Source organism: Polypterus senegalus, chromosome 5 (genome assembly GCF_016835505.1).
Source record: "Polypterus senegalus isolate Bchr_013 chromosome 5, ASM1683550v1, whole genome shotgun sequence".
NCBI lineage: Eukaryota > Metazoa > Chordata > Cladistia > Polypteriformes > Polypteridae > Polypterus > Polypterus senegalus.
This window is the reverse complement of record NC_053158.1, coordinates 82131518-82159301: the sequence shown is the minus strand read 5'-3', so window position 1 is coordinate 82159301 and position 27784 is coordinate 82131518. Positions and strand designations below refer to the sequence as shown.

General features: G+C 37.5%; 1 protein-coding gene across 2 annotated transcripts in view; it reads left to right on the top strand.

The window, feature by feature from the left end:
* myo10 (myosin X) overlaps window positions 1-27784 on the top strand; it is a 408709-nt gene that overhangs the window by 166162 nt on the left and 214763 nt on the right. For both annotated transcript variants that reach the window (XM_039754892.1, XM_039754893.1), the window contains exon 2: window positions 15032-15130. In XM_039754892.1, coding sequence (XP_039610826.1) covers window positions 15032-15130 — 99 coding nt within the window. The remainder of the gene's footprint in view (window positions 1-15031; window positions 15131-27784) is intronic.

Below are 27784 nucleotides of genomic sequence, written 5' to 3'. Positions count from 1 at the left end.
AACCATTCCTGCCTCCTAAGCACAAAGTTCATTTTCAAACTTCTGACACAGAACATCAAAACAAGCCTGATGATTTTCTAGCAAGTTCAGTAGATTGATGTCAAAACTGAACTTTTTGGTCACAATGTGCAAAGGTATGTTTGGAGAAAAAGGGCACAGAAATACTTGAACAGAGCACACTATGGAAGTGCCAGGAAAACATGCAAACTTCAGGTGGGGACCATCAGGGATGTGACTGCTTGCGAGGCAGCAGCATTACCGCTCTGCCACTGTGCTACCCCCACATGTATAATTATTAACAGTATTCATTATTTAGATAAAGTTAACGATTTATCTGTAAAATGTAACTTACATACTTTATCTATACTAATAAAAGGCAAAGCCCTGACTGACTCATTCACTCACTCACTCATCACTAATTCTCCAACTTCCTGTGTAGGTGGAAGGCTGAAATTTGGCAGGCTCATTCCTTACAGCTTACTTACAAAGGCTGGGCAGGTTTCATTTCAAAATTCTATGCGTAACGGTCATAACTGGAACCTACTTTCGACCATATATACAGCCGTAGCCTGCAGCTCGGTCGCCGTGTGAGGCGGAGTTGCGTCCCGCATCATCATGCTTCCCACATAATTGAGTGCCTGTCCATATAAGGTAAATATTCGCGGGTGAAGGACTGTGCTTATGCAAACGAAGATGAGATGGTCTAGTGTTTGGCACAAACTCGGCGAAAGTGCGAGAGGAAAACTTTAGTGCTGGGTCTTAGCTAACATTAAATAAAGCCGTGGACATCGCAAGATCACACAAGAGGGCGGCTCACGTGAACTGACTGTGAACGCAGTACATGGAGAACAAGGAAGAGCTCTGTGGACGAAGACTTCAGACCAGACAGCAGGTGTGGTTATAAAGCAGCTTTATTTTGCAGAGTCACAGTGAGAAGAGTTTCAGCAAAGCAGGCAATCAATAATACATGACAGTGTCGGGGCTCTTCTGAACCCCGTCTGTTGGGTGGGGCAAGTTTTTATACCCCTAGAATGCGTGATTTAATATCATTATAAAATGTAACAGTCAACACGTTTATTGTACACAATCCTTGAGCCCCTTCAACGCCCCTTATGCAACTCAATTTCTTGGCCCCTTTTGTTATGGCGTTCAGATGTAAGCTAAGAGAAAACGTGATAAGGCAGACTCATGTGTGGAATGCTCAGACCTTGAGTCCTTTGCACAAATATTTTTCTGTTTGCTAAAACAAAGTATGCTTTTACATGGTTTCGTAAAGCTTACTTCTCAGACATGAATTAGTACAAGGGAACGAAGAGAACTTTCGTCTTCCACAGCTCCAAAGAGCGCTGAACAAAAAACGCATTACACAATTGAGAAGGAAGCAAAAGAATATGAAGCGAGTTACACATACAAGCATATTCATAAGTGCAGCTACAGCGGAAACAAAGCACGGTGTAAACTGTAGATCTAAATTAAGTTTATAGACATGCTACTGCTGGCGTTTGTCATGCCTACGATTAATACGATATTCGCGAGATACAAGTTTAATGAGAAGACACGAGGTATAAACGAGACTTTTGATCACTTTGTAACAGAGTTAAAATTGCTGTAGCAGAGTTAAACTTACGGTTGAAGGACTGTGCTTATGCAAACGGATAGGAAAGCAAGGTGTAAAGCTTAACTTTAAAGTAAGTTCATAGACACACTGCCGCTTGCGTTTGTTATGCCTAAGACGAATATGATATTCGCGAGATACAAGTTTGCTGAGAGGACCCAGGGTATAAACGAGACTTCTGATCACTTTGTAACTGAGTTAAAATTGCTGGTGAAGGACTGTGCTTATGCAAACGAATAGAAAGCAAATTTACATTACGTTATTTTTAAAATGTTTCCTTTTCTTTTTCTTAACTTCTTTAACACACTTCTCTGCTGTGAAGCGCAGGTATTTTGCTAGTCAAGTATAAATCTAAGGATTCTAAATATGCAGAATGCTGGAATATAATACATTTAATGTGTTCTGTGTTGCAATCACACCACATTGAACCATTCATCAAACATTGATGCACTTTGATCCTGTAGGGTCTGCAAAGTGGCTTGCTGCCACGTGTTAATGGTAAACAAAGACTTCAATATCCCATTCCAACTTGCACACACTGCGCCTCCAACACACCCCCAATCCCCCCCCAATTTTTTGCTGGTACTGCAACTCTCACAACTGTCACATTAATTTCTGAGGACATGCTCAGCGGACGGGTCAAATGAACAGTGGAAATGTGTGAAGTATAAACCAGCCCTTAGGGTTCCACAGGAAGCTGTAATGATAAGTACAGGATGTGCAGTTCTTATCTCTTTACATTTAGTAAATACCTACACTTTTTAAATATACTTAAATTTAATTGTTATAATTGTATTTGTGCCTTGTTAACATACTCAACGTTATAATAATTCTAGGCTACTTGTCAAAAGTTTGTATATACCGAGAAATTTATTTTTTTATAGCTATTAAAAGTTACTGGCATCTTGATTTAAAAATTTTAAATGCCTGTTACTGCTTGAAATGACAGAATTTTAATTTATTATTCATATATGACTGAAAGTTCCCATTTCCCACAGCCTAACGGTCAACTCCTTCAGCTTATTCTTAATTATTCATGTGTAAATGCAAATTGGTTATTAAAGAAACCTTTGTAATTGCATTTAACTCTGCTGAAAACATTTATTCTGTTCATTTGGGTTGTAAGGTATTGATATTCCTAAAGTTTTGTTCTGTGTTCAGAAAAGCCCAAAATGAAGTTGCTTTTCCAAAACAAAGTGTTAATTGGTTCCATGCAGCCTAAAGCTTGTACTATACTGTGTGTGTACAGAATACAGTATATGCAATTGGTAGGACAAAGTACATATTTTATTGTAGTATTTTTAATTGAAATTGATAATCACAATTATAATATCAAAGGTAATAATAATCAGTTACTAGTTTTGTCATAATTATGCACTCCTTACCTCAGAAATTATTTAAAATGTTTGTGTGATGATGTGAATATTTTCCCAGATGGTCTACCTCACACATTTTCACTCATCATCATTATTCTCGTTTAGTTTTTCATGGTTATGGTCATGATAACAACATGTTGAGCTGGGCTGACCTGATCTGGTCAACCACCCGCTGTTAACGAAAATGTTGGCTTAACACTAGAATTACCAGAGCCTACGAAAAAACTCATAGGTCCGTCCCACCTTAAATCGCTTCTTAAAGTCATTCTCACCTCTCCGCCAGTGTCTTTTGTTAATCTAAATGTGCTGATAAAAGAAAAGCTGCAAGTAGCCGGCTATTCCATCCCCCCACCAACTTAGAACGTGCACAAACATCTCCCAGCTCATGCCTTGATTGATTATCTGGGAGTGAAGTGGAGTTTTAGAGTGGAAATAATAGATCATTATTTGAAATACACGCATGTCATGTGTTTTCCGTATCTACAGTAATCCGTGTAAACACATTTTTAAAACAGAAGCGTTTTTCATATTGTAGTAGTAAATGACAAAATGTAAGCATAAACTATATAATGTATGAAGCCTGAAGTCCAAATATCAAACACTTTCACAAAATGTACATATATAACAGAACAAACATGCTTTTATTCAAAAATATAACTGCAGAAAAAAGCTGCCTTAGCATGCCACATAGACACATACTTACTACAGCTGTCACGGTAGCGTAATGGTATCAGCTGCTGACTAGTATTCAAAAGATCATGACTTCGATCCCACACGATTCAGTTTTGATAAGTAAACTGCTCTTATTCTTACTATTTTAGAATAAAAACATGCATTTGATTTCAGTGTGTAACAGCCGATGTAATTTATGATACTTGTAAAGGTTAGGTTTTTTTTTTATTCACTTTTCATTCTCTCAGTCTTGTTCAGGATCCAACCCTACCCCAAACAACCATCTTGAGAATGCTGTTTTCAAATAAAGCGTACTTGTGACTGCATTCTCGTACCAATGCTTGCGAACTGAAGTGCCTGCGTGCACTTTTCGTGGCATTACACATCTGTTATTTTGAGCATGCCCGTGTCGCTCAAACACAGGAATATATGTTGGTATACAAGTATAACAAAACAAGTGCACTTTTATTCTAGACTATAAGTGAAGAAACAATAAAGCAAGTTACAGTAGGCGGTTGATACGACAGCTTGCGTGGTGCAATGCTAAGAACTGCTGATTTCCAATTCGTGCTATATAAAATCATCACATTCAAATATTAATTCCCACACACCCTTCCTACTACATTCACGACATGTGTACTTGTTGCAGTGTACACATCTCTCTGTGCTATGGTTCCTATTACACTGAATGAGCACCTGACATTGTACTTTCTTCCCTATATAAATAATATTCAAGTATATCGCGTCTTCAAATAAATCACATTCGAGCTATAGCGCGTCTCCAAATAAATCACATTTGAGTTATAGCGCGTCTTTATGTGAAAACAGCATTATCAAATTTTAGTGGTATCGTGAACGCGACAGAGAGAATGGAACTGAATTAAAAAAAAAGCTAACCTTTACAATTATCATGCATTTACACTGGCTCTTACAGACTGACTGCAATCAAATGTATGTTTTTATTCTAAAATAGTTCAGTACATGCAATATTATTTGAAAACGAACAGCGTCAGATCTGAGAATTCCCTGTAATTTGCAGCTCTATTCATTATCTCAAAACACCACGCACATTCACAGTAATTCCCAGTTATGTCCACCACTCACACCCACGCCCACAACCATAGAGAACTGATCCCACACCAGAGAATTTCCACTTCCTGCATAAATTCACACCCGATCTGACGCTGTTCGTTTTCAAATAATATTGCATTAGTGCGATGATATTTTCACATGTATTGTCTCTTTCTTTCAGGTGTGTAATAGAAACCACAGCATAGAGAGAAGTTTGTACATTGCTTCTTACAGGAAAAGGCAATGGAAAAAGTGCACTTTAATAAAAGTGCACTTTTGTTATACTTTTACACCAACATATGTTCCTGTGTTTGAGCGACACGGGCAGATGGGGAGTGTCTGATGATTGCATATAGCGCAGAAGTTACTGCTCTTTACCATTCTCTCCTCTGCATGTCTTGGAGTACAAAAGAAACCGCATACAGCAACATGAGGGGACTGGCAGGAACACTCAATAAAACTAAATAAAAAGAAAATCAAGTGACAGTGAGATACAAAGAAGGCAGCTTCGCCAGCGTTTGTGTGTCAGAACCCTTTGGGGGTGGGGGTGCATTCGTATGCATCGTGGTACACTGCAGAGCTATAGCGCGTCTTTATGTGAAAACAGCCGTGTCAGATGGGGTTGTATGGATTGATTCTGAACGCGACTGAGAGAATGAAAAGTGAATAAAAAAAAAACAAAGCTAACCTTTACAAGGATCATAAATTACACCAGCTGTTACAGACTGAAATCAAATGTATGCTTTTATTCTAAAATAGTAAGACTAAGGGCTTATTTATACTTCACGCTCAGAACGCGTACGCGCCCTCATCATGGCTGCCACGCGCTCCTAGCGTTCATTTCACGCGTCCTCTGAGCAGGTCCTCAGAAATTAACGTGATGCGGCGCGAAGTTGCAGTACCAGCAAAAGTCGGGGCGCAGTGTGCTAAAAGTCGGAACGTGGCGTCAGAGTCTCTGTTTACTATCTACATGTGACAGCAAGCCTCTATGGAGATCCTTCGGGATCGATGCGACTTTGCTGTTTGATGAATGGCTCAAATACAGGGCTATACATTATGTAGCCGATGTGAAGTTGCAAAAAAAAAAAAATAGACGGCACAAAAGATGGTATGTGAGACTTTTAAAATGTATCGTGTCATTTATATGTCTTTTTTATTTTTTAATTTTTACAACTTAACAGCAACATAATGTATGGCGTTATATTTGAGCCACTGAGAAAAAAATAAAGGACACGGTGAAAACGTGTATTTTAGATTAGAGTGGAAATTTCGCTTTAATCTCGAAATGTCCACTTTAACCTCGTAGTTTACTTTATCATTAAAGCAGACGGTCGTAAACGTCATCCCAGTTTTTAATCGCTACGAGCTTCTTGGACCTGACAGCAGATAAAGTAAAACAATAAAAAATAGATGGCACAAAAGATGGTATGTGAAACTTTTAAAATGTATCGTGTCATTACGATCGGGAATATGCGACGCTTGAATATAAAAGCACCACGAATGCATCTGTATGTCGGCATTTTGTTCCAGCAGCGGAAAGTAGCAATAGATCGCCAAACAGAACAAATTAAATATATGATATTCCAACTCTCTGCACATTTAGAATCTTTAGATTTATACTTGATATCACTTTCATGATGAAATGCATTAAAATGTGTATGTTTCATTTTACATATAATTTCGTTTAAATAATGAATACTGTTAATAAATACACACATGGGGGAATAATTACACACATGGGGGTGTCACGGTGGCGGCGATAGCACTGCTGTCTCAAGAGGGAGTTATGTTGCTGGTATTCCACACTGTGCTCCGGTTTCCTTCCAAAGATATGCAGATTTGGGGATTTGGTGCCACTAAAATGACGCTAGTGTATGTGTGTGCTTGTATTCACCTTGCGATGAGCTGAGGCCTCGTCAAGGGACTGTTTCTCACTCGTGCCCAATCCTTCCTGGAATGGACACATCCCTGGATTTATGGATTTAATTAATAAACATCCTTTTCAGAGATATTGCGGTAAGGTGTTATCGGAATTTAATAGGTGTTTTAGGCAGTTCACAACACAGAGAAGCCAACATGTTCTCACCGCGATAATATCTTGCACTGCCACCTGGTGGATTCCTCCAGATTTACGTAAAGTACGCGAGCAAGTATAAACACTACAACGCTTGCGTAGCAGGAGCGTCCGCTGCAGCATGCGTCGCATCGCGTCGCGTGGCGTGAAGTATAACTCCGGCCTTAGAGCAGTTTACTTTTCAAAACGGAATAGTGCAGAATCGAACTTGCGACCTTTTGATTCCCAGTCAATAGTCGAATGTATTGCGCCACAGAGGCGATTGTAATTAGTGGGTGTCAATGTCACATGTTAAGGCGGCTTTTTTTTCTGCAGCTATATTTTTGAATAAAAGCGCAATTGTTGTCTTATATTTGTTCCTTTTGTGAAAATATTTCTTTGATATTTGGACTTCAGGCTTCATACATCCATCCATCCATTTTCTAACCCGCTGAATCCGAATACAGGGTCACAGGGGTCTGCTGGAGCCAATCCCAGCCAGCACAGGGCACAAGGCAGGAACCAATCCTGGGCAGGGTGCCAACCCACCGCAGGGGCTTTATACATTATATAGTTTATGCCAACATTTTGTCATCTACTACTAGAATATAAAAAAACGTTTCTGTTTTAACAATGTGTTTACACAGATTACTGTAGAAACGGAACAGACATGAAATGCGTGTGTTCCAAATAACGATATATTATTTCCACTCTAAAACTCCACTTCACTCCCAGATACTCAATCAAGGCATGGGCTTGGAGAAGTTCGTGCACGTTCTAAATTGGTGGGGCGTTGGAATAACCGGCTGCTTCTAGCTTCTCTTTATTAGCACATTTAAAAGACAAAGGACGCTGGCGGAGAGGTGTGAAGGGATTTAAGAAGCGATTTAAGGTGGGACAGATTTAGGATTTTTTTTGTAGGCTCTGGTAATTCTAGTGTTAAATAAACTTGAATTCAATTCAATTCCTGTTTCCACACTTCTGATAAGGCTCAATCATTTGAAGTCTACCTAGGCATACCGACTATCTCCAGTTTCCTTCATACTTCATGGAAATAATGTTGTTGTACCCAAAACCTAGTGTACCATATTTTTTTTTATCTTTTACTAGTTTCTGAGAAGTGGAGGAGAATTTAAAAAGAGGGTTGGCCCAAATTTTACTGTGAAAACATGTGCAGCAAAAAATGTCAGTATTCCGTATAGGTCAAACTTTAGGGATTGGTTGTAAGCATTGGATATCTTTTAGGTCTAATTGGTCCATATTTGCAAAATATTAGCTTGCTGAAAATTTATAAAAACAAAAAAAAAAAAAAAATAGAGCAACTTTAGCCTGCTATATCTCAACACTAAACCACATCACATCTTTCAAATTTTGGTAGGTGGTATTCACATTATTATACTTCTCCTTTAGCAACTAGGTTCTTATCTGAAAGAAATAAGTTTTGATTTAGGGGGCTTTCAAAATGAAAAAAAATCATTTCATGTCTATATTGTCAAATTATCATGTTAAATCACGGGTGTCGAACTCTGGTCCTGGAGGGCCACAGTGGCTGCAGGTTTTCATTTTTTTCATTCTTCTTTAGTGGCCAGTTTTTGCTGCTAATTAACTTCTTTTGCCTTAGTTTTAATTAACTTGACTCAGGCTGTTGATTCTTTTTCCGTAATAACAATGAGACACAAAAGAAGTCACCACATGACCAGCTCACCTGTGCCCCTCACACAGTATGTAAAAATAAGGAAAGGTAAAGGTCTCGGTAAGGCTGATCTCTCAGATTGCAAACATTTTGACGGTGGTCTTAAGAAAACAGAAAATCAACAGTTTTGGAAATGTCTGCTATGGCAAAATGAGTGCAGCAATAAGCCATGGAATTAAATAATGGGTTTAAACAACATCAAGAATTGGCTTCTCATTAAGGAACTGGTTGGAGTGAAATTGGCTGGAGTTTGATGTTCCAATTTAGCTGGTCATCTATCGGCTCGTTTAACGTCTCATTTATGTTTGGCTGTCATTTAATGAAGAAACAAATCAATTCAGAGGACTGAATCCTGATAAACAAGGCTATTAAAATGAAGAGAAAAGGAGTTAATTAGCAGTGAAAATTCGACACCCCTGTGTTAAATTATATTGGTCATGTATGACAAAAAAAATTATACCACAATAAACCGCTTGTTTTAATTAGTAATTGCACAAAATATGAAGTAGGTACCTTGAACCAAGCTATATTCACTAAGGTATCAAGCACGCCATGTTTTATTACAATGAGAAGGGCAAAGTACCGAGGCATACTACTTATAATTTAACCATAATCTAATACAATTATAACAATTTATCAGTGAATTCATATGTTTCTATTATGTCTAATAGTCAGTAATGGAGATAGCACAGTAGTACTGTTGGTGCCTTGCAGTCAGGAGAAGGGGGGTTCATATCTTGGGTCCTCCCTACGTGGAGTTTGCATGTTCTCCCCCTGTTTGTGTGGGCTTCCTCTGGGTGCTCCAACTTCTCCCTGCAGTCCAAAAACATGCCAGTTAGGTGGATTGGTGACACTAAATTGACTGTGGTGTCTGTGTGTTCACCCAGCAATGGGCTGTGACCTGACATGGGATTCTTCTTGCCTTGCTCTCTGTGCTTGCTGGATTATGCTCCATCTCTCTCATGACACAGCTCAGGATTAAGCAGGTGTTGAAAATGGTATGATATGGTGTAAATTGGCAAATATGCAACTATGAACCAAAAATTTTTAATGTTAAGGCTATCTAATACTATATAACTGTCCTGTTTTCATCTTGCAATAACAGTTTAAAAGTTGTGACTTACGAATCATTGTCTTTGGTTTTTTTTTTTGGTAGCACTTGATTTTATAGTAAATGTAGGACAGGGGTGTCCAACCTTTTTTTCACCTGAGAGCTACTTTTACAAAATGAAATTGGCCAAGAGTTACTCGTTACTCATGTTTTCTAACATTTATTATCATAGCTTATTTCATCCCAAACAAACTGAATAAGCTTGTTTTACCTGAACATTTACAAAATGTTGGCGTCCACAACTCACATTTTGCATTAAAACATCACAAAAAATATTTAGATCACCTGCAAGTGCATTTTGTATGTCTCTATGCATTTTCTAGAGTATCTCACACAATTGAATTAAAACATGAATGCTGTCAAAACAATGCAATTACAAATGCACAGATATTACTTATTCATTTGTCATTGTGTTACATGCCACTGTTTCAATTCACAAGAGTATTCACATGTCCAGTTGCATGTGTGATGTGTTTTTTAGTTGGTCAGATGACTGGCACTGCATGGAGTCAACAAGAGAGGTGTATGGTGGAGTGTATCCACTTCGGGATTAATCTTATGTAGTCATTTAAATGTTCATCTGTCAGTCTTGTTCTGAACTTTGATTTCATGACATTCATGTCAGAAAAAGCAGACTCATAGAGGTATGTAGACCCAAACAAAGCAGACATTTTAGAGCTGTTTGTTGAACATTCTTATAGTTATCTGGCTCTACTAAGCTCCAGAAATGCTAAGAATGCTGTTGAGACTTTAACTGCACATTATTTTGAAGGTTTACTAATATATAATACAGTAATCCCTCCTCGATCGCGGGGGTTGCGTTCCAGACCCCCCCACGATAGGTGAAAATCCGCGAAGTAGAAACCATATGTTTGTATGGTTATTTTTATATATTTTAAGCCCTTATAAACTCTCCCACCCTGTTAACATTATTAGAGCCCTCTAGACATGAAATAACACCCTTTAGTCAAACGTTTAAACTGTGCTCCATTACAAGACAGAGATGACAGTTCTTTCTCAGAATTAAAAGAAAGCAAGCATATCTTATCTTCAAAGGAGCGCCGTCAGGAGCAGAGAATGTCAGAGAGAGCGCTCGCTAAGAAAAGCAAACAATCAAAAAATCAATACGTGCTTTTAAGTATACAGAAGCACCGCGATAAAGCGGCATTTTGTAGATGAGCCTCCGTGTCCTTTGTGCAAACAGCCCCTCTGCTCACACTCCCTCCGTCAGGCAGAGAGAGTGAGAAAGATAGAGAGAAGCAAACAAGCGCGCGGGAAGCATATCTTATAGCATTGAGGAGTTTTAGTTAATATGTAATACATGCTCTGATTGGGTAGCTTCTAAGCCAACCGCCAGTAGCATCCCTTGTATGAAATCAACTGGGCAATCAAACTGAGGAAGCATGTAACCTAAATTAAAAGACCCATTGTCCGCAGAAAGCGGCGAACCAGCGAACAATCTGTGATATATATTTTGATGTGCTTACATTTAAAATCCGCTATAGAGTGAAGCCGCGAAAGTCGAAGCGCGATATAGCGAGGGATTACTGTATATAAAATTCAATGTCTGTCTGTCCGCTTTTCACGAGGGAACTACGTAACGTATTTAGATCTGATTTTTTTCTATAATTTGCTTGAACATTCCGGTTGATTTTGTGACTTCTCTCATTACCCTATGTGTCATATTTCACTTGTGGTACCGATTTATTTTTGTGAAGCCGAAAAAAAGGCAGCAGGCCGAGGGGAGGGGCCTTCCTTACTCACTCGCGAGCTTCGGGGCGTGTTCCTTAACTCTGCTTAGCTAGCGAATGAGAGAACAATTGAATTCAACTTTGTTTGATATTTAAAATAAAGTGTTACTCAGATCTTGATGAGTTTGAGTTCAGATATTCTCTTAAGTGTATGCCACATTAAAAAGATAGATTGCAGTTCAGATTGTGGATCATGATATGATTTTTTTGGAAACATCGCCCACCCCTAATTTGACTAATCAAGTTTTCAAATGTATGTAGGATTCATTAACCCTTTGGCGAGCTGCTTGGAAAGGGGTTGCAAGCTACCGGTAGCTCACGAGTGACGTGTTGGAGACCCTGACATGGGGCCACAGCCCCTTTTTAAAGTCTTTATATCCTAGAAACCAATAAACATACAAACCTAAAATGTTGCACACAAGGTGAGTACTGTGACATTATTTCGGTAAAGCATGAAGCAAATTAGAGATTGACAGTCAAACATTTTCTATCTTTTGATTTGACACAGATTGATTCATGAATTAAAATGAAATCTATAAATTATACTAGTTACAGAGAATTGATTATTACAAATAGAGTAAAACTGTAGGGGTGGATAGTATGAGTGCGAATTTCATGTTTTTCTTCACTGTCTTGATGTTTAGTACTACACGAAAACAGTAAACATCTAATGACTCATGCTTAATATATAAGTGAATTTGTGCTAATTTTGTTCCTGCTGTATTTCTATATTTCTAAGAAAATCCCTTTTTGTATACTCCAAAATACTTGTAATTGAAGTGTGACATGAGTGTTCTGAGTAGTTTCTACATTCATTTAAAAGTAGCTATGTTTGAAATGGTACTAATGATGTCAGTAGTAAGCTGATAATGTCTAACTTTATTCATACTGCATCCATGTATATCTTTTTGTACTATGCTTATTTTCCAGTTATGTGTTCTTAATATAATAATAAAATGTTGGTTACTTTCTGATGAATGCTGTGTTCTCCATCTTAACTGTATTTTATAAAATGTTGTGTGTTTGCGATGACTTTAAAAATGCGTACATTCAAAACTCAGTGCCAGAAGTTGCCGTATAAGGACAGTAGGGCTGTGCGATATGACCAAAATCTTATATCCCGATATTTCATTTCATATCCCGATATCACGATATAGTACATTTTCTTTGTATTCAGTGAATAGTTTATATAATCACCACTCCTTTTTTTTCATTTAAATTAAAAAAATCAAAATGAGAAGTACTCAACTTGTAATTATTTCTGTTCTTTTATTTAGAACATTTGAGCAAATGTTTGACTTCGAATGTAAACATAAAATGTTAATGTATCAAATATAAAACACTTTTCAAAAACAAATTACTAAAGGCCCAATATAAAATACTGCTATATAAAATGCCTGACATAAACAAAATGTGAACTGTAGCAGCAATAACTCTCACAACATATATTAAATATAAAAGGATCAAAGCACTAACAACTAAACTATATAAGGCCAATAAACCCTTAAAACAAAATAAATACAAGTCTAACATTAACTGTCAAAACCAAATGTAAACATTTTACTTCAAACTGTAGCAGCAATAAGGCTTACGACAAAAATATATTAAATATATAATAGTAAATATAATATTTTTTAGGCTACATTCTAGTAAAATGTTAATTTGCACATCGTAGTGTGGCAAATCTCCATTAATGAGTTACAGCTGATCGCCCCGTGCATGGGAATTGGACGGCGCTAACGTGTTGATGCCGTCCAGCCCCAAGCACGGGGCGATCCGCGGTAACTCGTTAACGGAGATTTGCCGTGTTAATGCAGTTGTGGCATAAACGTAATGTAGCGTTCTGTTCTTTATTGTAGAGTTCTGTTCTGCAGTTTGTGTTCTGTGATTTACATCCCTCTCAGTTATTTATTCTGTTGTCCCTGTTATTTCTGATGGACTGTAATAGAGTGGAAGGTAAAGGAGGTTCGGAGGGATGGGGGTGGAGCCGAGGCGGCGGGGAAGCGCTGTGAAAAAGGAGGAGTGGACGACGATCTTGTCGCCCCTAGCTAAGAGAGTTTGTTTTTGGATTGCTGTCTGTTTGGCGTGGTTGTGGCCAACAGCAACCATTTTTTTTTGTTTGTGTTTAATAAAGAGGGAACTAACCAAGTGACCGTCTCGGATCGTCATTACGTCTGGAAGACGCTACAGTAATTTTAACAAGATTAACGCTGACAGCAAACGCTGCAGGGAAAATTATGCCTTAAGCAAATTGTTTTGGTAGCAATTATTCTTCCAAGCTTTTAACATGCTCGTTTAAATAGTACCTTTACAACTGCAATATCCTACGTGGCCTGCCTCTCAGTTGTGAACTCTCTGCATGCTCGCTCACGTGCTTTTTGCGGAGGTGGTAGAAGAGGTTTGTCGTGTTGGTGTCTGTGGTAGCGATCGGTTTGCAGCATAATTTGCACAGTACCGTTTTCTGGTCCGTGTCAGACTCTTCAAATCCAAACCATCTCCATACTACAGAGGTAGCTCCTCGTTTAGGAACAAGGTCCTTCTGTGTGGAGCTACCTGGTGTTGCCTCGTCTTCATCAGCCATGCTAGTGTGTGTGCATCCACGTGGTGGCCATCAAAACAATGAAAAAAATATTGCGTAAACAGTTTATTTTGCGACACCACGAAACAAACGATAGCGTAATGTGCAGCGATAGACGTTTTCATATTGTCATCCGATATATATCGTTATATCGAACGGCCCTAAAGGACAGCACTTCAGATTATATTCAGTTGCATTTGTAAGAAGTAAAGCTGTCTTTTCTTTTTTTTTTTAATGATATGAAAATGACACTGCTGTTAAATTTCATTGTATAATCTGAGTGAAAGTTTTACCAAACTGTGGAGTTATATTCAGTGTCTTGACTAGATGAGAAAAATCTAATCTATGTAAAAAAGTTGTTCATTATTAGATTCTGAAATATTTAAAATTTTATGATTTTTCTCCTTTGTTTTTATGATTTTCTTTCCTTTGTTTATACAGTGTTCTTGTTGAGTTCTTAAAGGAAGAAGTTGTAAAACAAGGTACAAGGCAAGGAGTGTGGTGTAGTGGTTAAGGGTTTGGACTTCAAACCCCCGAGGTTGTAGATTCAGATCCCGCCACTGTCACTGTGACCATGAGCAAGTCACTTGACCAGACTATGCTCCAATTGGAAAACCAAAAAAACTCTAACAAATTGTATCATAAATGTTGTAAGCTGCCTTGGATAAAGGCATCAGCCAAATAAGTAAATGTAAATGGCAATGAATAGTAAAACTCACATTAAAATGATGCAGATATTAATTTGAATGGTATACTTTTTAATAATAACTGGACACTTTTAATAATAATTGGATACTTTTACTTTTTATTTGTATGTTTTATTTTTTAAACGTACAGTGCATTTTTTTTAAGCAGGTGTCCTTGTAATGTGTCATTTTTTCTGTTGTTGGAGCTGTTGAAGTAATTGTAATGACTCTGATTAGACAGCATGAAAAAATAAACAATATTGCTGTCTTTTTTTAAAAAACTTGGCATCACTTCTTTGTACAGTACATTGAATTTGGATACTTACTGTTTAATGTAGAACTGTAATTTGAATGTACTTAAATTTAATATAATATTTAATGTAATTTAATTACATTACAGTTTTATTTTTTATTCCTTTATATAGGGAGCACGAGTTTGGCTAAAAGAAAATGATGTGCATATTCCCTGCACTGTTTCTACCTGTACAGGAGGATTGGTGGTGTTTACTGCGGATTATGGAGAGGTGAGTCATCTTTACCCAAAGCATTTATTCAGTGCCATGCATAAATATTGCATATGGGCACCTCCATATGCTTTCAGTTTTTTTGTTTTTTTTTCTGAAGCTGCATGCCACTTCTAATTTATACAAACTCTGCCTGTGGAATTTGATTATGCTTCTACAGGCAGTCATGTTCTATTTTCACATAAAAACATGCATGTTAAGATTATTTACCATCCCAAATATATTTAAATGTTAATGGGTGCATGCATGAGAGCAAGTTAAAATATGATCTGTGATTATACTCACTTGTGAGAATAAAATCTCTACACTGTGTGCACAATTATTAGGCAAGTGAGTATTTTGACCATATCATCATTTTTAATGCGTATATTCCAACTCCAAGCTGTATTAACTTGAATGCTTATTGGATTTAAGCACGTCAGGTGATGTGTATTTGTGTAATGAGGGAGGGTGTGGCCTAAGGAGATCAACACCCTATATCAAGGTGTGCAGAATTATTAGGCAGCTAGTTTTCCTCGGGCAAAATGGGCCAAAAAAGAGATTTAACTGACTCTGAAAAGTCAAAAATTGTAAAAAGTCTTTCAGAGGGATGCAGCACTTTTGGAATTGCTAAGATATTGGTGTGTGATCACAGAACCATCAAACATTTTGTTGCAAATAGTCAACAGGGTCGCAAGAAACGTGTTGAGAACAAAAGATGCAAATTAGCTGCCAAAGATTTGAGAAGAATCAAACGTGAAGCTACCAGGAACCCATTATCCTCCAGTACTTTCATATTCCAGAGCTGCAACCTACCTGGAGTGCCCAGAAGTACAAGGTGTTCAGTGCTCAAAGACATGGCCAAGGTAAGGAGGGCTGAAACCCAACCACCACTGAACAAGAAACATAAGTTGAAACGTCAAAACTGGGCCAAGAAATATCTGAAGACAGATTTTTTCAAAGGTTTTATGGACCGATGAGATGAGAGTGACTCTTGATGGACCAGATGGATGGACCTGTGGATCAGTAATGGGCACAGAGCTCCACTCCAACGTGGAGGTGGGGTACTGGTATGAGCTGGTATTTTTAAAGATGAGCTAGTTGGACCTTTTGCATTGAAGATGAACTCAAAATCAACTCCCAAACCTACTGCCAGTTTTTCAAGACACTTTCTTCAAACAGTGATACAGGAAAAAGACCATGATTTTTATGCAGGCCAATGCTCCATCACTTGCATCGAAGTTCTCCACTACGTGGCCAGCCAGTAAAGGCCTTAAAGATGAAGGAATAATGACATGGCCCCCTTCCTCATCTGACCTAAACCCTATCGAGAACTTGTGGGCACTTATTAAACGCTAGATTTACGGGGGAGAAAAACAATACACCTCTCTGAAGAGTGTCTGGGAGGCTGTAGTCACTGCTCCACAAAAGCTGATCGTCAACAGATCAAGAAACTGACAGACTCCATGAATGGAAAGGCTTATGACTGTTATTGGAAAGAAGGGTGGCTATATTGGTCATTGATTGATTGATTTATTTTTTTTTAAATGTCAGAGATGTTTATTTGTAAATTTTGAGGTGTTTGTTTATTATTCTCACTATAACAGATGAAAATAAACAAGTGAGATGGGAAAATTTTCATTTTTCCTTTAGTTGCATAAAAAATCTGCACACTAATAGTTGCCTAATAATTGTGCGCGCATATGTATTCCCCTGATGATGTTCACACTCACATTTCCGTTGTGAAACATTCAGGTTTCAGGTTTATTAACATTTTGGATTGACTGATAGCACTGTGTTTGTTCCATATTAAAATTAATCCTCAAAAATACAACTTGCCTAATAATTGTGCACACAGTGTATACCCAGGGTTGGTTCCTACCTTCAGCTTGATTCTTTTGGGATAGTTTTTCAGCAGACATCAGCCTTGTACATTATGGGAAAGAGAAGCAATATATATATATATATATATATATATATATATATATTGCTTCTCTTTATATATATATATATATATATATATATATTTGTAGCAATTGTTGCTTTTTAATCTGAAATTACACACAAAGTGTGTTGACATTTCTTAGACACTAACAGGTTGTGCCCTTGAAGCAAAAGCAGTATAAAATATGGTCATCAATTATTTTATTTATTATGTAGCATAGCTATGATAACTATTAGATCCACAATTTAAGCCTGTAGATTTTTATCTGACTTTTTTTCCTGAGGATACATTATGGAGTAAGATCGCTGTCAAAAATAACCCGACTAATAATTTTAAGTCAAATTTACATTTCACACGTGTCAATTACGCTTGTGCTTCTGAAAGTCATACTTGCTTCTGAAAATTACGCTTCTAAAAATACCTTTGTGTTTTTGAAAGTTCGCTTGCTTCTGAAAATTCCGAGTACAATTCTCAAACATGAACAAACTGTCAAAAATATGTCACCCTACGAATGAGGCATTCTCTGTCAAAGAAGAAACAAATCGATTTTTGTTACTACAATACGCATATGCCAGAAAGGGGGAAGGATGGAGTTACTTTTGACAAGCAACCCTTCTTCATATATACAGACTAAAGATTTGGTTTTCATTTCAGTTGCCGCCTCAGTGTTGACTGTTTGTGATCTAATTCAAGGACCGGAGTTTTCCCTAGCAGCATTTAGTGAATATCCTTAGGCAATCAGCCCTGACTGTGATCCATCATGGGGGAGCACCATTGGACCCTTTATTTACTTCACCAGCAAGTCTTCTGGAAGTGTGGTGTAAAGCCCATGGAGATATAGAAATAACGTGACCGTTTCATGTGAGCCTTCTAGACAGTGTCTTATTTACACAATTTGTGTAAAGCAGTTACTTATTCATTGATAAAAGCTAATCATAATATTCTGCAGTATAAAAAGATATTAATGTGCGTCACTAAAATGGGCGCTTTATTTTCAAAAAGAAATCAGTTTTTCACATTTTCTATCTAATCGGATACAAAGGAGTTATATCAAATTGAACCAATTTAATCTGGCACTTTTATTAAAGGGTGGCTTAGTTTTTTTCCAGCTGAAGGACAAACTTGGCACACTGTCATATCTAGAGTGTATCCACCAGGAGGTCGCTAGCTCCCTTGTTGGAATAAGTTATTTTGTAATTGCAGCATGTTACATAACCCAAAACTATAGGCAATACCCCTTTCTTAGTGATACAGCAGTAAGAAATCACATAGGAGAAATTACTTAGCTTTCTTTAATGATGGTTGACACGGCATAAAAGACGAGGAAGCCATGACAAGACCATCACCGAAATGGGTGCCCGATGTATATAATCTGCCATTTTCATTGCTGCGTTGGAAGGATTTCCTGGATCGGATGACAGTATCTCCTACCTGTACGGCGGATTCAAAGGTGTGCCAGGCAATGTTCCAAGGCTTTATACTCTTTCTCCATGTGCAGGCTACCACTTAGGTAAATCATGCCATTCCAAACAAGGAAAAGAAGATCCACTGTCATGCTGACTCTGACACACAGAAATAGTACAATGCTCATTTTGCAGTAGCCCTTAACTTGTCTGGTCTTCAAATGCTTGCCTAGCAATTCTAAATGCTGGGCTAAATCTGGCTTTGTGTTAGCTGTACATGTGAGAAGAAAAGAAAAGCAAATTTAAAATATTTGCACAGAGCACAGTGACATATTAAATTTATATTCCGATTACAATGGTTAAGATATACTCTGATGTTTAATGGGCACAGTAAAGCGTTAGGTGATGTTGGGTAGCCCTTATTTTCACGGATTTATGACAAGACAGATGTCTTTGTTATATATGAGTTTGGTACATGGGTCAATTTGAAAGGGCAAAGTTAGCACATTCCCATATTTAGTGAATGGAATTAGATGTTTAATGGGCACTGCAGAGAGTTAGATGGCATTGGGCAAAACTGGTTTTGAGAAAAGAAAGATGCCTTTGTTAAGTTGCAGTTGAACTTTGGGTACATGGGTCAGATGGACTGGCAAATTTGTCATATTACCATACTGTGTATCTAATGAAAAGATTTCAACGTGATGCTTAGCTGGCATTTTACATGGTTGTATGCCGTTGACCCACTCTTAATTTTCTGAGAAAAGTGAATACTTTTGTTAAGGTGCAGTTGAGTTTTGCTGTCTCAGTGTGGTTTCATGAGCCAGACTGACTGGAAAACTTGGCAATGAAGGAAATTAACTGTGATGTTTAATGGGCATTGTAAAAGGTTAAATGGAGTTGTACCACCCTAGTTGTCACAGTTTTGAGAAAATGCGGATGCCTTTGTTATGTTGCAGTTGAGTTTTATACAGACCATTGTAACTACCTGTTTCAAATTGACTGGCAAATTTGTCACATTCCCATTTTAATGACTAGGATTAACTTTGATGTTTAACTGGTGCTGTAGAGAGTTGTGCAGCATTTTGCCGCCCTTATTTTCATAGCTTTGTGACCAGATTCCTTTTATATGTTGCAGTTGAAATTTGCCTGGCCCAAAGAGAGTTCATGGGTCAAATCGACTGGCAAACTTGCCCATATCCAATGAATAGTTTTCACTGCGATGCTCAGTTGCCATTGCAAATGGTTAAATTGCTCTGGACCACACTAATTTTAATAACTTAGATGATACCTTTTTAAAATTTCAGTTGAGTTTTTCTTATCCCAACATGGTTACATGGGACCATACTGACTGGCAAAGTTGTCAAACTATAAATGAGATTTATGTGATATTTAATTGGCACAGACAAAAGAAAAGACACACAAAAAAAAAAGAAAATAGCTTTATCCTTCCCGGGATAGACTCCAGCTTCCCTGTGACCCTGCCTCTGCTCAGGATAAAGTGGGTTTAGAAATTGGATGAATAAATGGATAAATACACAAATCAATAAATTAAATGAAAATAAATAAAAGTATTATAAATTAGACACTAAATAAATAATAACAACATGATATGCAAGCATAAATAATTAAATCGGCCAGGAAGTATGCCTATTGTTACTTATTCCTTTATGTCAGTCAGTCATTTTCAATTTTTTAATCCTAAACAGTCCGCCAAAGCCTATCCCAGCCAGCACAGGGCTCCAGTCCACCTCAGGGTATATATACAAAAGCAGACAAAGGGAGAAAATGCAAACTCCCATATTTAATGTTATTATGTATGTTTTGTCATATTTCACAGTTTTTGATTTTTATTTATTTTTTTTATTTTGCTGATTTATTTTTGTCCTAAATATTCCTCCATTATAAGGGTGTAACATTCTCCACACTCTGTCGTTAATATAACTCAGTGCTTCCATTGCAAAATCATGAATGTAAAAAAAAAAAAAACACTTAAAAGCAGTGCCGTCAGAAGTTTATATTGTGCAAAACCCCGATCTTTATGTCTGTTTTGTATAAATGCATATACTCCGGGTGGGGGGTGTTGGAGTTATAATTCAGTGCCTCCCACCCCAAACCCAAATCTATAACCAGGAGTGCCGGAATCTGAAGATTGGGAACATTCCGCAACATCACACATCTTGACACTCTGCTAAGACATTATGTGAAGTTTTAAATGTACCTCCGTTAATTTGTTATTTCATGTTCTCACTTTTTATTATTAATTGCATGTTATCATTGTTAAGTTAATTTCATTGTGTTGGTTTTATTTTTTTTTTTTTGCGTTTTGCCCTTTGGAGCCATGGTAAGGGGGCTAAGTATAAAGTATGATTGCTGTCAGAAATAACTCACTACCTTTGTGGCACATGCGAAGTAAAAAAATCTGTTGTTTCTTCCTCGATAGCAAATGTCTTGTGTGTCCAGTGATGTATTTTTGACAGTTTGTTCATGCCTGAGAATTGTACTCATAATTTTCAGAAGCAAGTGTAACTTTTGGGAGCACAATCCTATTTTTTAGAAGCAAGAGTAAATTTCAGAAGCTAACGTAACTTTCAGAAGCGCAAGTGTAATTGACACGTGTGAAATGTAAATTTGACTTAAATTATTAAAAGTTATTTTTAACAGCGATCATATTCTATAATGTATCCTCAGGAAAAAAAGTCAAAATAAGAATAATTAAAGAATAACAAACAATTAAAAATACTATTTGAGTTATAAACACTTGCCTTCCTGAGACAGACAGACACAGTGCTATTTTCTTTTATTGTTGGTAACTTTTGTGTTTTGATTGAAAATCATTTTTGTGGCCATGGTTGTCCAAGGATAGTTTCAAAAATCTCTTTATCACACGGGCCTTTTTAAATTTGTTTAACATTATGTAAATCCTTGTTTGTAATAGATCTTACTATCACTTTACATTAATTATATAGATTGTTAGTGCTTTTATTGTGCCATTTTCAAGTCATTCTTTTACTATATATCGTATCTTTTCCTCTAATAGATTGTTTAGTCAAAGACTGATTAAGATTTGGGTGACCTAAAGAAATTTAGAGATGTTTAGTGATTTAACGCTATGTGAAAATGCTAAAAGGTATCTTGAAATTGAAATTGAGTGAATTGAAAATGATGTAAATAGAATAGAATTCTATTACCCCTATCAGTTTTGTCCTTACAAGACACCCAGCACACACATCCACACAGGTAGTAAACAATAACCAGGTTTCCATCCAAGGATTTTTTGCGAAAAAATATTTAGCGCTTCAAATTTTAGCTGATGGAAATGCTAATTATCGATAAAATGTTGTACATGTCGACATAATATTTTTCCGTTTAACTTTAGCTCATAAATTCCATATCGATACATCAGATGTCGCAAAAACTACATTGGAAACACCTTTTATCAGAAAAAAGGGCTTTAACGCAAATAAATGTGTCACATGATACATTTTCATCACTTGCAATCAAAACGAGAATAGCGGAGCGCTTCGCATGGTCTGATGAAGAGACTCGTTATTTCTTGTGATGAGCCAATGCAGTAGCGGATAGGCTGGGTCTCCTGCTACTAAAAGGGGTACCTGAATTCCCTCCACATCAACTGTAGTCTGGGGGTGTCTCTCAGGATGTCTAAATAATACAAAAACCGCAAAGGTAATTTACTGTGCCAGTCAAAATATTTAATAAACCGTGTGTTTCATTATCTAAACATTTTTTTCTTATTATTAAATGGCAGATGTTTTAGCATATATGAGAAATTCTCTCATTAAAATTATATTAATATATATTTATATATAATTTATAAATTTTATATAAATAAAATATATAAAATAAAATATAAATAATTTATATTTAGTTTTTTTTGATTAAACGTCATTATTTTGTATTCAGATTTCAGTTTTAATTAAAAACTTTAGGGAAGCAGGTTACAGTACTAATTCAGTTGTTATCGCACTGAGAAGGGATGTTGAAAGGTAGGCTCACCTGTACAGATCCGATGCTGCAAACACAGCTGCATCATGGGCACCTCCAGGAGTGCAAACGCAAATGTCTCGTATCATGCACCTGTCATCAACAAGGGCCTGGAGAACAATAGATGGCCACCCTTTGCGATTAATGTAATCGCGGTAGACTTCCATCGGGGGAAGAATAGGCACATGCGTGCCATCCAGCGCACTGTAAATCTGTGGCACAAGATGCACCAAGGAATTGCGGTATGCAATTTCATTTGCCTCTGCTACAGTCGGAAGTCTGATATAATTAATTTTTCTTTAATAGCGGTGCACACAACATATACACATCGATGGACGGTAGTTTTACTAACCCCGAAAGTTTCTCCAACTACTCTATACTCAGCGCAGGTTGCCAGCTTGTAAAGGGCGATGGCAATCCGCTTTTGGGTTGGAACCGTTGGTCGGTGGCAACCTGTGATGGGCGCAACATCAGGACTGATGAATCCACACAACATCTCAAACGTCGGTCGTGTCATTCTAAAATGTTGCAGCCAGAGATTTTCTGTAAAGTGTCTCTCCACCACCTCCTCCCAGAAGGTCTTATTCCGTCGTCTCTCCCATACCCGTGGGTTTCGTCGCACTGGGGTACTTTCTTCGAGCTCTAGGGCTATCGGACAAGCAACTGCTTCATTCTGCTGTTGTCTTCGGATATTATGTACAATTCCAATTTGATTTGATTTGATTTGATAGATACTTTATTAATCCCAAGGGGAAATTCACATAATCCATCAGCAGTATACTGTTTCCAAAAAAACAATATTAAATTAAAGAGTAATAAAACTGAAAAAAATTAAAATAAAATTAATGTTAGCATTTACTCCCCCGGGTGGAATTGAAGAGTCGCATAGTGTGGGGGAGGAACGATCTCAGTCTGTCAGTGGAGCAGGACAGTGACAAAAGTCTGTCACTGAAGCTACTCCTCTGCCTGGAGATGACACTGTTCAGTGGATGCAGTGGATTATTCATGATTGACAGGAGTTTGCTTAATGCCCGTCGCTCTGCCACAGATGTTAAACTGTCCAACTTTAATCCTACAATAGAGCCTGCCTTCTTAACAAGTTTGTCCAGGCGTGAGGCGTCTTTCATCTTTATGCTGCCACCCCAGCACTCCACTGCGTAGAAGTGTGAAACTGAAATAACAGTAAGCTGGCAAATTTCAAAAAACTATCTGAATAATCCCTCCATTTCTTTGTTTAGTGGAGGGGGTGTAACGTGGAAAACAAAAGGTAGATAATTTGCGACATACACAAAATTATGTGTGGAAACGGCTCAAGGGCAGATTTATTTTCGCGATACAACAAAACTCATGCGACAGTTCGTTTTGGGGGGGGATGACATCATCACGTACACCATTTTATCGATAAAAAGCCAGTTGGATGGAAACAGGCTGGAGACAGCAAATTTCGCACATTTTTTTTCACGTATATTCTGTTTGTCGATAAAAGCCAGTTGGATGGAAACAGGCTGGAGACAGCAAATTTCAGACATTTTTTTTACGTATATTCTGTTTGTCGATAACAAAACGTCGCAAAAAACTGGATGGAAACTTGGCTAATGTTTCTGTCCCAGCACTCATTTAACTCTTACAACTGCAAGTTCTATTGCTGCGGACTTGTTACAAAAGGTGCATGTTTGTTTATTAATACATATAGTAGAGGCACTATTAAATTATATATTGGTAAACAAGGTCAGATTGTTTTGGTGGACAATCTGTTAGAAGGAAAAATGAAAAAGAAAATTTTGTACCTTTTAAGTATAACATTATTTATATCATTTTAATGTATAAAGTCTGTGTTCTGTGCTGTTCAATGGCCCTCCTTTGTTTTTACAGCTTGGCAGAATAGCGGCTGCACAAATGACTTTGGGCCAGAAGGGAACATTCTGTTTCTACTAGAAAACGGACAGACCGTTATTCAGTTAAAAAAAAAAAAAAAAGAATAGATAATGAAGTTTAGTTGGATCCATGTAAAATTATTTGGTTGTGAGATAGGTACATTTTTAGGATTTCACTGGTTCAGCCACCAGTTTCAAATCATGGTGATGAGCACCATCAAGTATCCGTCTATCACCTTTTGAGGTTGTCTAAATGAAGGTTCTTTCCAAATAAGGAGCCTTGGCAGGTACTCTTTTCAATAAATGAACATGTTTCTTTGAATTTACAAAAGGAAATTTTATTATACAGTATTACTGAGTACATGCCATACATTGTTGTATACCGCTATAATAGAAATTTAACTTACAAACACATCTGGATAGCTTCATTGCCTTACAAATGTTCAGCTTGCCGAGATGTCCAGTCAGACTGATCTTGCATTAAACAGTATTTATAAGTTGAACTAGCAAAATACCCGCGCTTCGCAGCAGAGAAGTAGTGTGTTAAAGAAGCAATGAAAAGAAAAGGAAACATTTTGAAAATAACGTAACCTGATTGTCAATGTAATTGTTTTGTCACTGTTGTGAGTGATGAGTGTTGTTGTCATATATATATATATATATATATATTTACACACACACACATAAACATATATATATATATACATATCTATACATATACACATATATACATACATATATATCTACATATATACACACACATATATACACACATATACATACACACACATATATACACACATATATATATATATATATATATATATATATATATATATATATATATATATATATATATATATATATATATACATATATACACACACACATACATAAACATATATATACATATACATACATATCTACATATATACACACACAGCTATTTCAGATCAGTGCAATACGCTGTTTGTTAAAACGGATGACACCGCTCTTACGTGCAATAACAAATCAAATCATTCAGTTGTCTTTGCTCATATGTCATTTTAGAGCTGGACGCCTGGCATCTTTTTGGCCACAGGTTCGTTTCTGTTTGCTGTGAGGTTCTGTGTTGTGGAGATTCTCAGGATGGATTGCAGGTGCTCATCAGTGAGGCGACTCCTGTGTGCTGTTTTGTTAGTCTTTATCACTGAGAAGAGCTTCTCACACAGATATGTGCTACCAAACATGCACAAGGTTCGAGCCGTAGACGGACTTTTTTTGTTCATCAAAGTCACCAAAGTGCCGTGCAAACTCAGTGCGCAGTGCGCTCAGTTTATCAGCAAAGTGCGATTTGGGAACACCGTAGTGACGACTTGGTTTAACAGTACTTGGCAACAGGGAAAGTGGGGCAAGGTGAACTGGTGCATTTGTGTCTCCCATAAAAGCAGCTTCACTTGAAATCACTTTGTGATTGTGCACGGGTTAAAACGTCCGCTGAAGTGTCAGATTCTTATTTAATTATGCTGTTTTCTGTATCTTCTGAATTGCATTCAGGTTACCCTGATGCAAGGCAGCTGAAGCGCTGCATTATGGGATCTGTAGTTTATTGTGTTACCAGCGCTTCATATACCCGGCTTTAATAACAATAATACAGTATATAAAATGATCTCGGGCGGATATAATTACACGCTGGGCGGATGTGGCCCGACCCTTGAGTTTGACACATATGGACTAAATAGAACTTGAAAAGATATGTTTTTCAAATGTGATCGCGCAATTCAGATAGAGTTGACGCCTACAGCCTGCATGCCTCAATGAGTCATCCTCCTCGCTCTTACTTTTTACCGTTCATCTAATGAATACACTGAGTATGGCTTTACCAAAACAATCATTGATGGCGAATAAAGTATCCATTATTCGAGTATGTAGAGCGGGATATATATATATATATATATATATATATATATATATACCCGTATCGAGCGGAGAAGTAGTGTGTTAAAAAGGTAGAAAAGAAAAGGGAACATTTTAAAAATAACGTAACATGACTGTCAATATACAGTATTTGTTTTGTGAGTGTTACTGAGTGTTGCTGTCATCAAGGATTTGATTATCATTATTTCTTTCAATCAGGTTCGTATTTGTAGGATGTGTTGTGTTCAAGTTACATTCCGTGTTTGTCAATCGCTGTAAAGATGACAGGTTTCATTCATCGATTCGTTTCTTACTGCATCAATAAACAGCTCGCCTTCTTCTTTATCTGAGACCTGACACACTGCATGCACGGGTTTTTACACTGTCTTCCTTTAGCGGGACATTGACTTTTTCCACCGTGTGCTTTGTTTCCGCAGTAGCTGGATTTATGAATATGCTTATCAGGCGCTTCATATTTTTTGCTGCCTTTTCAATTGTGTAATTCGGTTTTTGTTCAGCGCTCTTTGGAACTGTTGCCTTTTATCTGTGCACTGCGTCAGTTCACGTGAGCCACTCGGTGTACATGCATCGAAGGTTCCCAGCTGTGCTGGTGCCATCTCGTGCTATGTCCGTGGCTGTATTTAATGTTACCTTAGTCCTGGCACTTAAAACTTTCTCTCGCAGTTTCGCTGAGTTTGTGTCAAACACCACCCTGACCATCTCATCTTCCTCTCCATAAGCACAACCCGTGAATATTTACCCGTGGCAGTTTGCTATTGGATTGCCGCTGACGGACGGCCTTATATGGGCAGGCACTAAATTACAAACGCCAGCGGTAGCCTGTCTATGAACTTAATTTAAAGTGTAGGTTTACATCGTGCTTTGTTTCCGAAGTAGCAGAACTCATGAATATGGTTGTATATGTCACTCGCTCGCTTCTTATTGTTTCGCTGCCTTCTCAATTATATAATGCATGTTTTCTTAAGCGCTTTTTTGAGCTCTTCCTGGTTTTCTATGTACTGCGTGATTACGTGGGAGGCGTGATGATGTCACACGAAACTCCGCCCCCACGGCGTTGAAGCTCATCTCCATTACAGTAAATGGAGAAAAACTGCTTCCAGTTATGACCATTACGCGTAGAATTTCGATATAAAACCTGCCCAACTTTTGTAAGGAAGCTGTAAGGAATGAACCTGCCAAATTTCAGCCTTCCACCCACACGGGAAGTTGGAGAATTAGTGATGAGTCAGTGAGTGAGTCAGTGAGTGAGTGAGTGAGGGCTTTGCCTTTTATTAGTATAGATTAATTAAGCTGTGTTAGCAAGCTAAAATAATTTTCGAGTTCTGTTATGGATATTCATAAGGATTTGTAGCATTTCAGAAGCTTATAGTAAATAGTACATTTGGAAAAGTGAAATGTTTTTCTCCTCATCTTTAGACTATGGTGTAAGACTATTGAGAATAAAACACAGAGAATGGGAAATATTTGGAGCCGGTAGACCCCACCAGCCAACATTATAAGCTAGCAGAGCTTTAAGCAAAGTAGCCCTCCACTT